Source organism: Mobula hypostoma, chromosome 1, assembly GCF_963921235.1.
Source record: "Mobula hypostoma chromosome 1, sMobHyp1.1, whole genome shotgun sequence".
Taxonomy (NCBI): Eukaryota; Metazoa; Chordata; class Chondrichthyes; order Myliobatiformes; family Myliobatidae; genus Mobula; species Mobula hypostoma.
Window position 1 is genome coordinate 189,752,435 of NC_086097.1, and position 13,783 is coordinate 189,766,217.

Genomic DNA, 13,783 nt, shown 5'->3' on the forward strand with positions numbered 1-13,783 from the left:
GAAGGGCAGATCGTGTCTAACAAGCCTGATAGAGTTTTTTGAGGTGGTGACCAGGCATATAGATAAGGGTAGTGCAGTGGATGTGATCTATATGGATTTTAGTAAGGCATTTGACAAAGTTCCACATGGTAGGCTTATTCAGAAAGTCAGAAGGCATGGGATCCAGGGAAGTCTGGCCAAGTGGATTCAGAATTGGCTTGCCTGCAGAAGGCAGAGTGTCGTGGTGGAGGGAGTACATTCAGATTGGAGGATTTTGACCAGTGGTGTCCCACAAGGATCTGTTCTGGGACCTCTACTTTTCATGATTTTTATTAACGACCTGGATGTTGGGGTAGAAGGGTGGGTTGGCAAGTTTGCAGACGACACAAAGGTTGGTGGTGTTGTAGATAGTGTAGAGGATTGTCGATGATTGCAGAGAGACATTGATAGGATACAGAAGTGGGCTGAGAAGTAGCAGATGGAGTTTAACCTGGAGAAGTGTGAGGTGGTACACTTTGGAAGGACAAACTCCAAGGCAAAGTACAAAGTAAATGGCAGGATACTTGGTAGTGTGGAGGAGCAGAGGGATCTGGGGGTACATGTCCACAGATCCCTGAAAGTTGCCTCACAGGTGGATAGGGTAGTTAAGAAAGCTTATGGGGTGTTAGCTTCCATAAGTTGAGGGATAGAGTTTAAGAGTTGTGATGTAATGATGCAGCTCTATAAAACTCTGGTTAGACCACACTTGGTGTGCTGTGTCCAGTTCTAGTTGCCTCACTATAGGAAGGATGTGGAAGCATTGGGAAGAGTACAGAGGAGATCTACCAGGATGCTGCCTGGTTTAGAGAGTATGCATAATGTTCAGAGATTAAGGGAGCTAGGGCTTTACTCTTTGGAGAGAAGAAGGATGAGAGGAGACATGATAGAGGTGTACAAGATAATAAGAGGAGTAGATAAAGTGGATAGCCAGCGCCTCTTCCCCAGGGCAGCACTGCTCAATACAAGAGGACATGGCTTTAAGTTAAGGGGTGGGAAGTTCAAGGGGGATATTAGATGAAGGTTTTTTACTCAGAGAGTGGTTGGTGCGTGGAATGCACTGCCTGAGTCAGTGATGGAGGCAGATACACTAGTGAAGTTTAAGAAACTACTAGACAGGTATATGGAGGAATTTAAGTTGGGGGGGCGGCTTATATGGGCGGCAGGGTTTGAGGGTCGGCACAACATTGTGGGCCGAAGGGCCTGTACTGTGCTGTACCATTCTATGTTCATTCTAAATATTCATTGTATGTACATTACAATAATAACAACAATGTAAGTGCTGCGCAGTTTTCAGGCCATGCTCTGAGCAATGATTAGTCCACGCAGCTGTAAAATAAATTAGAGAGAACATAGTTTATCAGGTTCAGTCCTGTGCTCCCTACTTCACTCTGTCAGCCTGAGTATACTTCCTCTAGTGTACAAGCTCCATTCTCCAAAGTATTGTATCTGTCGTAGTAGAGACAATGCAAACCCCAAATTGACCAGACAATTTAAAGACCCCAGTATTATGTAGTTAATATTTCAGTAATCCTTGAGTAATATTGTAAGTATATTGTTTGATTAAGCATTATTTGTTTGTTTAAATAATTCATTATGGGTTATATGTAATAGTATGTGAATAACACACACCTTTACACAGCCACCTCATTAAGCACACACCTCAGTAAAAGTAAAAATGAAGTAGACATCTTTATCCCTGGCTCCTTTTTCTTTCAATTAGTTTTATGTTTTGGAGTTACAAAGCATAACAGTGACAGTGAGGAAGTTTTAAATGAAACCAAGACGGCTACCCATCTATTGATGTGCAGTGAAATGTTCGAATTAAAATAAGGCAGAAAAAGAAGAATTCACAACTTCATAAACAATGAGTACGTGGTGATAATATTCATAAATATAAAAAAAAGAGCAGAAATGGCTAGCTTCATTATAAAGATAGATGTGTTTGATTGCCCAAAATGTAACTGGCTGCTGTACACAGAAAAATTGAAAAGCATTTTGAAGCAAATGAAATAGCCAATGTAAAGCAAGTGCCAGTTTTGCTGAGTTAATTAGATTTAAATGCATACCGTTTGCTTAGATGTTTAACTGCTCCACCAAAACCAGCCAAAATGAGTTTTGCTGATACCATGAAAGTATGCCTGAACATTTAGAAGCAAAACCATTATTGATTGCAGAATATTTTTGGTTTTATAAGAGGAATCAAAAGGAAAGTGAGCCCATTTCAGCATTTGTGGCTGTATTAAAAATGTTATCTGTGCATTGTTAGTTTGGTAATGGGATTAATGGTGCACTAATAGAATGTTTAGGAATCTTACAATAAGCATTCAAAAATTGCTCCCAATTGAAGCACAGCTTACATTCAAAAGAAATTGCTCTATCACTGGAAACAGGACACAGAAGGTGCAATTGAGTTGCAATCAGGAATGAAAATGAGTGTGAACAAAATTGTAATGTCTAAACAGAACAAGTTGTGTTACGGTTGTGCAGGGCTCACATACACCAGACTAATGCAAGTTTAAAGGTGAAACTTGCAGAAAATGCAACATGTGACACATAAATGCAAAACACAAGGTGGTCAGCCAAAAATACATGAGAAAAAGATTTTAAAAAGTCAAGCTGCAGTTTCAAAAGAAGCACTAATCTGCAAATTGTGATGAAAAATCTGATAATGATGACAATGATACAAGACTATGTAGCCTTAAGATTTACAGTGTGAAAGTTAACAATAGACAACCGGAAGTGAACAGCAAATTCATTAAAATGGAATTGGACACTGGCTCGGCTGTTTCAATCATTCATAAAATGACTTTGAATAGAATTTCAAAGATACTGAAGCCTACAGATATACAACTAAATGTATACTAGAAAAACAATAACTCCAGTGGGAATGACATTTGTAACAGTGAAATACAACAACCAACAAGCCACATTGGTATGTGGCAAATATAAAAAGGCCAGCAATATGGAAAAGTGATTGGCTGAGACTACTACAACTTGATTGGAGATCCATCAGCCATTTGCATGCCTCACCCCCTATAACAGAGTCAACTGACAGTGAATAAAGAAAGCTATGGATGGCGTCACAGCAGTGTTCAAGGATGGCTTTGGAAAACTCAAAATATCAACAAGTAAAATAATGCTAAATCAAAGTGCCACACCCAAATTTTATTAAGCTCATCCATAAGACCACAAGACAAAGGAGCAGAAATTGGCCATTCGGCACATCGAGTCTACTCCGCCATTTTATCATGAGCTGATCCATTCTCCCATTTAGTCCCACTCCCCCACCTTCTCACCATAACCTTTGATGCCCTGGCTACTCAGATACCTATCAATCTCTGCCTTCAATACACCCAATGACTTGGCCTCCACTGCCGCCCGTAGCAACAAATTCCATAGATTCAACACCCTTTGGCTAAAAAAATTTCTTCGCATTTCAGTTCTGAATGGGCGCCCTTCAATCCTTAAGTCATGCCTTCTTGTACTAGACTCCCCCATCATGGAAAACAACTTTGCCACATCCACTCTGTCCATGCCTTTCAACATTCCAAATGTTTCTATGTGGTCTCCCCTCATTCTTCTAAACTCCAAGAGCGGACAAACGTTCCTCATATGTTAACCCTCTCATTCTTGGAATCATTCTAGTGAACCTTCTCTGTACCCTCTCCAATGTCAGCACATCCTTTCTTAAATAAGGAGACCAAAACTGCCCACAGTACTCCATGTGAGGTCTCACCAGTGCCTTACAGAGCCTCAACATCACATCCTTGCTCCTATACTCTATTCCTGTAGAAATGAATGCCAACATTGCATTCTCCTTCTTCACCACCAACTCAAGCTGGAAGTTAACCTTAAGGGTATCCTGTACGAGGACTCCCAAGTCCCATTGCATCTCAGAACTTTGAATTCTTTCCCCATTTAAATAACAGTCTGCCCACTTATTTCTTCTGCCAAAGTGCATAACCATACACTTTCCAACATTGTATTTCATTTGCCACTTCTTTGCCCATTCTTCCAATCTATCCAAGTCTCTCTGCAGACTCTCAGTTTCCTCAGCACTACCAGCCCCTCCACCTATCTTCGTATCATCAGCAAACTTAGCCACAAAACCATCTATTCCATAATCCAAATTGTTGATGTACAATGTAAAAAGAAGCGGCCCTAACACGGATCCCTGTGGAACACCACTGGTAACCGGCAGCCAACCAGAATAGGATCCCTTTATTCCCACTCTCTGTTTCTTGCCAATCAGCCAACGCTCTATCCACGTATGTAACTTTCCCGTAATTCCATGGGCTGTTATCTTGTTAAGTAGCCTCATGTGTGGCACCTTGTCAAAGGCTTCTGAAAATCCAAATATACAACATCCACTGCATTTCCCTTGTCTAGCCTACTTGTAATTTCCTCAAAAAAATTGTAATAGGTTTGTCAGGAAGGATTTTCCTTTAAGGAATCCATGCTGAGTTCTGTCTATCTTGTCGTATGCCTCCAGGTACTCTGTAACCTCATCCTTGACAATCGACTCCAACAACTTCCCAACCACCGATGTCTATAATTTCCTTTTTGCTTCCTTGCCCCCTTCTTAAATAGCGGAGTGACATTTGCAATCTTCCAGTCCTCCGGAACCATGCCAGAATCTATCAAGTTTTGAAAGATCATTGCTAATGCCTCCGCAATCTCTACAGCTACTTCCTTCAGAACACGAGGGTGTATTCTATCTGGTCCGGGAGATTTATCTACCTTTAGACTATTCAGCTTCCTGAGTACTTTCTCTATCGTAATTGTGACTGCGTACCCTTCTCTTCCCTGCCACCCTTGAGAGTCCGGTATACTGCTGATGTCTTCCTCAGTGAAGACTGATGCAAACTACTCGTTCAGTTCCTCTGCCATCTCCTTATCTCCCATTACAATTTCTCCAGCATCATTTTCTATCAGTCCTATGTCTACTCTCACCTGTCTTTTACTCTTTATATACTTGAAAAAGCTTTTAGTATCCTCTTTGATAGTATTTGCTAGCTTCCTTTCATAGTTAATCTTGTCCCTCTTAATGACCTTCTTAGTTTCCTTTTGTAAGCTTTTAAAAACTTCCCAATCCTCTGTCTTCCCACTAATTTTTGCTTCCTTGTATGCCCTCTTCTTTGCTTTAACTTTGGCTTTGACTTCTCTTGTCAGCCACGGTTGCATCCTTTTTCCATTCGAAAATTTCTTCCTTTTTGGAATATACCTGTGTTGCACCTTCCTCACTTCTCGCATAAACTCCAGCCACTGCTGCTCTGCTGTCCTTCCCACTAGCGTCCCTTTCCAGTCAACTTTGGTCAGTTCCTTATAGAGTCCATGATAAAATATAAAGTTAGCTAGATCGCATGGAGACTGAACAAATTCGTTCCAAGGTTGAGTGGAGCCCATGGGCAATGCTGGTGGTCCCAGTAGCCAATAAAGATGGCTCTGTCAGCATCTGCGGTGATTTTAAGGTCACCACAACCTAGTACTGAAAGTAGATCAATACCCTCTGCCCAGGATAGAGAATATCTTTGCAAACCTTTCTGGAGGAAAACACTTCAGCAAAATGGACATAGCTGAGGCCTACCCACAGATGGAGATGGAAGAAGAGTCTAAAGTGTTTCTCACCATAAACACTCACAAAGCGAGAAAGATATGGACCAAGTGCGGCAAGGTTGTTGAAGCACTCAGTGTTACATGGATGACATCATTGTATTGGAGAGGATGACAAGAAATATCTCGAAAGCCGCAAGACAGTTTTAAAAGGATTGGAAGATTATGGTCTCCGAGCACAACATAACAAGTGTGAATTTTTTCAATCAAGCATCATTTACTGCGGTCGCACCATCAAGGCACAAGGATTACACAGGTGTGCTGAGAAAATTCAAACAGCGGTGGATGCCCCAAGACCAAAGGACATGTCACTGTTGTGGTCCTTTTTAGGATTTGTCAATTACTATAACATGTTCCTATCAATCTTGGCTACTGTGCTCCACCCCTTGAACTCATTACTACAGATTAGGATGAAGTACCATAGACAAGGCAATGTGAGGTGGCTTGCCAAAGGTAACATCAGAGACTGTACTCATATATCATGATACACATCATCCAGTGAAGCTTTCCTGTGATGCTTCTCCTTATGGGATAGGTGCAGTCATGTCACATGATATGAGTGATGGAAGTGAATGCTCTATAGCCTTTGCATCACGTTCTCCTTCCACTGCAGAGAAAAATTACACACAGATTAATAAAGAGGCCTTGAGTCTGAGTTGGTTTGTAAAATATTTCAACCAGTACTTGTCTGGGAGAGAATTTACCGTCATCACTGATCATCAACCACTCGTATCCATTTTCAATCCACAGAAGTCTCACCTGCCAAGCAGAGTGACACCCCCTGACAGGAAAGCTGTTATCCCACAAGAGTAAGAAAGCCTCCATAGCGATTAAATCTTTAGGTCTGTATAGGTTAGTTTATAATTTACTATGCTGTGGATGGCAGGGTCAGTGATCACTCCCAATGGAGTCAGCGGTCGCTCCCCCCGGAGGCCACCGTTTGGGGTAGGCACGAGTTCTGAATCATGGAAGGACTGTTTGATATTGTGAGATTTATGTGATTGGACTGTACTTTATGTTGGTCTCCTTCAGTTTCTTGGCATTTTCTTCCTTGTGGCCAACTGGTGGGTCGGTGATCTGTAAGTTCTTTCTGCGTGGGAGAGGTGATTCACATTTCATTGATGCTACTGTCACTGTTCTTTTTGCAATTGAAGGGGTTGGTCACTGTTCTTTTTTCTCTGTAAGGAGGGGTGAGGGATGTGTTACTATTGGCACATTTTATCTGCAGGGGAGACAGTCAGGGATTGTTATTGTTGCTGTTTTTTTCTGCGGAGAAGGGGGTCGGGGATTGTTACTGTCGCTGTTATTTTGCTATGTGGAGGGGGTCGGGGATTCTGGGGTTTGCAAGTTTTGTTTCTTTTCACGTGTACTTCATGGCTATCTGGAGAAGAATATCAGAGTTGTATTGTTCATGCCTACTTTGACAATATAATAAACCATGAACCATATACATGTGTTGAGATGCATTCTATACTGAGTTGAAACTTACAGCTAAGCAGAGAGGAGTGTTGTGTATTTATTATTTCAGTAATATTTGAGCAATATTGTAAATATATTGTTTAAGCATTTTGTTTGTTTAAATCATCATGGATTTTATGTAAACACACATGAACAGCATACATCAGCACACCACTACGGCATACACTTGAAGTGAAAATGAAACTAAAAGTGCACAAGTTATCTTTTGGGTCTGTGTGTGTCTTTTAATAGTTTTTATGTTTTGGACTTACAAAACATAACATTCTGGCCAACTATTTCCCATGTGGAGATTTATAGAGGTAAGAACTAGAAATAAGAATATTTAGCCTGACGTATCTTCTCTGTCAGTTAATGAGATCTTTTGCTTCAGGGCCACTTAACCCCATATTCCATGATACCCTTAATATCCAAAAGCCTATAAAGTTACATGCACAGAAACTGAGTCTCCACAAACATTTTCATAAAGGATTCCAAACATTTATTACCTTCTGCATGAAATGTGAAAACTAACTGGGAAGCAGGCACAAATTTGGATGAGTCCTTACCTGTTGTCACAAATACATTCAATATTAAATGTTCAGTGTTTTGCTCTCCCTTTTAAGAAAAAAATGATCTATTTGCATAAATTTTGCCAAGATGGTGCTGGTGAACCATGGCTACCTGTTACGGCAGCTTACAACACTTCTAAATATACCTCTTCTGAATTACTCTCATTGCAACCTGCAATGAGAGTAATTTCCCTTTAAGTAACAGTTTTGAACCATCTCAAGGAACAAGCAATTTCAGGATCTTCTGAAGGTCTCAGCGGACTCAACTCTCAAACATGCAGGAGCAGTATGGCCGGAAGAGAGGAAGGAGGGGGGACTCCAAGCCAGATGCAAATGTCTAGTGATGAAAGTTCCTTTACTCAGCATCATGTTCGCAAATGTACAGCCGCTGGAGAACAAGATGGGAGACCCAAGGGCAAGATTGCTGTATGGGAAGGAAATGAGGAATTGCTGTGTTCTGTCTTTCACGGAGACATGGCTCACTCTGGACATACCAGATACCTCACTAAAAGCTAGAGGCTTCTTGATACACAGGATGGGTTGAATAGCTGAATTCAAAAGAAAAGTTGGGGGGGGGGGGTTCTGTGTTTCAGGATAAATTCTTTGTGGTGCTCGGACGTGGTAATTTTGTCACACACTTGTTCCCGTGATCTGGGACATCTAACAATTAAATTATACGTAGAGTTCTTCTCCGTGATCCTCACCACAGTTTACATAGCCAATGTTAATCAGGCACTCAAGTTATTAAACGTTGCCATCAAACAAAATACAGCCCACTCTGACGCACTTCATATTGTAGTCAGGGATTTTAATTATGCTTGCTTCAAGAAATCTATGCCCAATTATCATCAGCATATAACTTGCAGCACCAGGGGTCCTAACTGTTATACAATGATTAGAAATGCTTATCTTTCCATGCCTAGATGACATTTTGGAAATCTAATCACTTGGCTGTCCTTTTCCTAACTGCATACAGGCAGAGGCTAATGAACAAGGTTCCAGAGATAAGGACAACAAAGAGGTGGTCACAGGATACAAAGGAGCAGCTACAGGATTGCTTCAAGTCAGTGGACTGAGCTGTATTAAAGGACTTGTAAGAGATGTGAATGAATTCACCATGGTTGTCACAGATTTTACAAAAACACTCGTAGTTGAGTATGTCCCTACAAAATCATTCAGTCCTCCCTGGATGAACCATGAGATCCACAATTTGCTGAGGGCTTGATCAGTAGAATTCACATCTGGCAACTAAGTAAGTTACAAGAGGTCCAGGTACAATCTCCAGAAAACCTTCTCATGTATGAAGTGGCAATGCCCTCGAACGGAAAATCTTTCAAAAAGAATTAGATATGGCCCAGGACATCATGAGTAAAGCCCCCCCCCTACCATTTAGCACATCTACATGGAACACTGTTGCAGGAAAGCAACATCCATAATCAACAATCTCTACCACCCAGGTCATGCTCTCTTTTTGCTACTGCCAGCAGGAAGAAGGTACAGAAGCCTCAAGACTCGCACCACCAGGTTCAGGAACAGTTATTACCCCTCAACCATCAGGCTCTTGAACCAAATGGGATAACTTCAATTAACTTCATTTGGCCCATCACTGAACGATTCTCACAACTTATGGACTCATTTTCAAGAACTTTCATCTGATGTTCTCAATATTTATTGCTTATTTATCTATTATGTTTTTTTCTTTTGTATTTACAATTTGTTGTCTTTTGCACACGGGTTGTTTGTCCATCCTGTTGGCTGTGATCTCTCATTGACTCGATTGTGTTTTTGGATTTACTGTGTATGCTCACAGGAAAACAAATCTCAGAGTTGTACATGATGGCTATTAGGCAGGAGTGGTGGCACTGGAATTACCACTTAGTCCTGCAGAAAGCCATTACCTACTACAAATTTTGGGAAGAGTTTATTTACTTTTTTTAAAAAAACATATGTCCTCTTCACAACTGATCCACCATTGAATGTTAGCATAACCAGTACTTGTGCGACCTAGGTGTTTGTGGACATGAGAGGGGAAAGAAAAAAATCAAATGCTGAAATTTTCAGCTTTCACAAGAAGCCATTTAATCTAAGAGTCTGGATGTGGTTTTTGAAGTTATATCACAGTGTAATTTCCAGCTAGTTGGAGATCTCCCTGATGTTGTCTTAATGTGGTTGTGGTTGGAATATTAGGCTTTAAACCCACCCCTGTTCTTTATCAAAATAAGGGTCAAAGGTCAGCTGGGTCTCCCAGGATATCACCTGGATTGGAGGGTAGGCACTATTAGGAGAGGTTGGACAACTTAGGTTTAGCAGGCCAGAGGAGACCTGATAAAATATTCAGAGGCACAGATAGAGATAGCTGGTATGTTTTTCCAAGGTCAGAATGTCTAATACTAGAGAGCATTTAAGATGAGAGGGGGAAAGTTCAAAGGGGATGTGCGATGCAAGTTTTATTTTAATAAGCATAGAGTAGTGGGTGCCTTCAAAACATTGCCAGCTGTGGTGTTGGAGACAGATCTGAGAGAGGCATTTAGAAGGCTTTTAGGTAGGTACTTGAACAGGCCGAGAATGGAGAGATATAGATCATATGCAGACAGAAGGAATTAGTTCAGTTAGTTTGGTACAATATCATGGGATGAAGGGCTCTTCTTCAACATACTATTCTTTGTTCCATGGGTTGCTCTCAGAATTACACTTGCAATTGATTAGTTGGTCCATTTCCCACCCTTACAGACACCTAGAATTTCAAGGGGTGGAGTGGAAGTAAAGGGAATGGGGGGGGGGATGGGAGTAGGGAGCAGGATGTATCTGGGGAGCTCATTTACAGTTCAGTCTGGTCATTTACAAAATCAATAGGCAAGGAGATAGAAAAGCAGTCTTGGATGGCTACGTAAAGGAATACTTATCCAAAGTAGCAACACGTTATAAAAGTATATTCCTTAGACTTTGATCTTCAATATAGTTCTGGCAGAAGATTTTTCTAAATTTTTCACAATATTAGAAAATATAAACACTTATTTTAATATACATACTCTTCTGAAAGCAAAGCAGTTTTTGAATAGCAAATGAATGGCATATTTGTGCATTTCATAAAAAAACAATATATTTCATTCCTCCAGCATTTTGGATGTGTTGCTTTGGATTTCTAGCATCTGTAGACTTGCTCATGTTTATATTTCATTTGAGTAGCTTACAGTTTTTTTCATATTTCTCTCTCATACAAACTCCAGAAAGGTCCAAACCTGTTCAATAACAACTCAGATTTATTTTCCCCTCTTAGCAAGTAATTTTTGTTCTCAGCATTATACATTGATAAGGATGCCACTAAACTGATAAGCACTTACCCATACAGAGCACACAGAGGGCGTTTGGTACCAGATTTGGGTCTGTAAGGCTTGGGTTCACCTGCCATATTGATATCTGAAAGAAAGGACACTAATGACAACTTATGGACTTGAGAGGTTTACATTAAGTTTATCACAACATATTATGTTACATTTCTAATATACCATTAAGTTTAGGCACAAATGTAACACCAAATACCACAAGTAATTGTACTCATAGAATTGCTGCAAAGCCATAGGATATTCTGTATTGCAAACAGTGAAACTCCAGCTGCACCTGTTTTTGGTTTTGGTTGATTCACACCTACAAAGAAGTTTCTAAGGCAGGCCACTTTCAACTTTATCTTTAGCAAGGTGTGTTAATATTTATTTTATTTATAGATATGGTGTGGAAGAGGCCCTTCTGGCCCAATGAGCAGAAACCCACCTGTTTTACACTAGACTAATCACAGGCCAATTTACAATGACCAAATTAACCTACTAATTGGTATGCCTTTGGACTGTGGGAGGAAACCCCTGCAGTCACAGGGAGAACTCATTATAGGCAGCATTTAGGCTTTGTGACTTGGTGATTTATCTTATTTTAGTGTTTTCATTCAACATATAGCTTTTATGTTAAGAATTATGATTTTGTCTGTGCACTGGTAGTGACTCTTTCAACAGCATATGTTGTAAAAGATACACATTTACATATTTTGTGGTCCAGATTAACACAATTTGCATTAATCTTGTGAAACTCCCGGTCCCAATCAACTTGCTGTTAATTACTTCAACCTGTTCACACTTACATAGTGCACAAAAAATCACTCTTTGCTAATCAATTTATCACAATAAAACAGCATTGCAAAAATTTGTGGAATTTACTACATTTTTTACTTTGTTTTTGGTTAAAAGAAAAAAATAAATCCTAGCCCAGACAATGCCTTCAATTCCATAAATTCTCAATTTCTGGCAATATCCTCTTAAAGTACCTTTGCATCCTCTCTGGGGCCATCACAACCTTCCTAGAGTTTTGGAACTAGGATGGTACAAAACGCATTAGTTGTCATCTATTGAATATTACATATGGCTCTAACATAACCTCCCAAATCTTACATCCCTTGTCTCAACTGAAATCATATACATTTTCTTATCTCCACCTGACCTACTCTGTCCACAGATCTCCAAAAATGCACAGCAAGATCAATCTGTTTATTTGCCTATCATACCATTTCTCAGTTATTTGCTTACTTTGTTTCTCTTGCTCAAATGCATTGGTTGAATTCTATTCACTAACATTTTACTTTTCTAACCAGTCCACCAGTATTTTTATCCTCACTAAATAATATTGTCAATGATGCCACAAAATGACACACTTCTTATTTGTGGCTCTTACATTTAAATACAAACTACTTACACAGACCATGAAAACCCAGGGACAGGTACAAACCTCTGCAGAATCTTACAGTTCTCCAGTCAGTAAAACACTGTCCATTCCATTACTCCTCAATGTAATTTTTGTATTTTTGTAAAAGAGATTATTGTGTAATTGTCCTCTATTGGCCTTCTTAATTTCTTGATCAATTTGTCATGAAGTATGGGGTCAGAGAAGTTTTTGGGCAGAAAGGAAACTCTGCTGTACAGGCATATTTCCTTTCAGCAAGGATCTATACAATTTGGATAAATGAGGGTTCCACTCTTTAGTAGGCCCATCAGAACTTAGGCCAAACCACAATGCACTTCACACCTAGCAATCCTGTTTCTTAGGTCCATTCTTCAGCCTATCAAATTAAGCATGTCTTAGCTCAAATAAACTTCAATTTAAGTTAACAAATGAATGCAAACTTACTAGCTTAATTCTTGAAGATAATGTATTATCCTGAGGATAGTTTGAATGAGATGAGAGTTTACAAAAACGAGAGATGATCTCATTGAGCCACACAGTATTCAAAGATGAAAAACAAAAATGTTGCTAAGAATGCACTTCCTTTTGCTGCAGCAGTAAATAGGGCAATAAAGAGAACAGTAACAGCAGGAATCCAAGCTATGAAACCCTTAATGTTTTCCAAAGATAACACTGAAAGCCTGGCAAAGTGCATAGATTTAATGGAATGACTCCAAAAGTTTCTGGTTTGATATTGTGCCAGAATCTGCGGTTTTCTCTATTTTTCATTTTCCAAATGATGAACATATTTTGCCTTGTTTTATCTTTAATTTGCTAGTGTTGAACACAAAAAAAATGCAGATGTTGAAAATTTGTCTTTCACCTCAACATGGATCTTCTCTTTTGTTCAATAATTCCTTTCTACCTTTTTCTATATCCTACGACTCTTCCTCTAGCTCTTTCCAATCCTCCTTCCACAAATGTTATTTGCTCTGAGTACTTCCAGCAAGTTTCTGTTAATTTCAGTGTAGAATACATGCAGATAGTAATTCATAAGCCATGGCAAACCACAATAATTCCATGATTTTATTTTGTTTGTGCTATATATTTAAAATGTTCCATATAACATAATCTGCATGCCATTTCCAATGTCTCCTAATGGTCAATCTCATTCATTCATGCCATGCATACTTTGGTATTACATATATTATTGTCATATGTGAACTCTGTGGCTAAGCTCCAATGTCATAGTCAAGTTTGCTGACAACACCACTGTCAAAGGCTGAATCAAAGGTGGTGATGAATCAGCATTTAGGAGTGAGACCGAAAATCTGGTTGAGAGGTGCCATAACAGCAACCTCTTACTCAGTGTCACTAAGGCGAAGGAGATGATTATTGACTTCAGGAGAAGGAAACCAGAG

The 13,783-nt window shown here is 39.7% G+C and overlaps 1 protein-coding gene across 6 annotated transcripts in view; it reads right to left on the reverse strand.

Moving 5' to 3' along the window:
* Window positions 1-13,783, reverse strand: part of LOC134353657 (RNA-binding Raly-like protein) — a 1,079,267-nt gene that overhangs the window by 203,264 nt on the left and 862,220 nt on the right. For 5 of the 6 annotated variants that reach the window (XM_063061854.1, XM_063061846.1, XM_063061889.1 and 2 more), the window contains one exon: window positions 11,000-11,075. In XM_063061854.1, the coding sequence (XP_062917924.1) occupies window positions 11,000-11,075 (76 nt within the window). Of the gene's footprint in view, window positions 1-10,999; window positions 11,076-11,276; window positions 11,296-13,783 lie in introns of those variants that run through there. The other variant, XM_063061879.1, reaches the window with a different exon arrangement.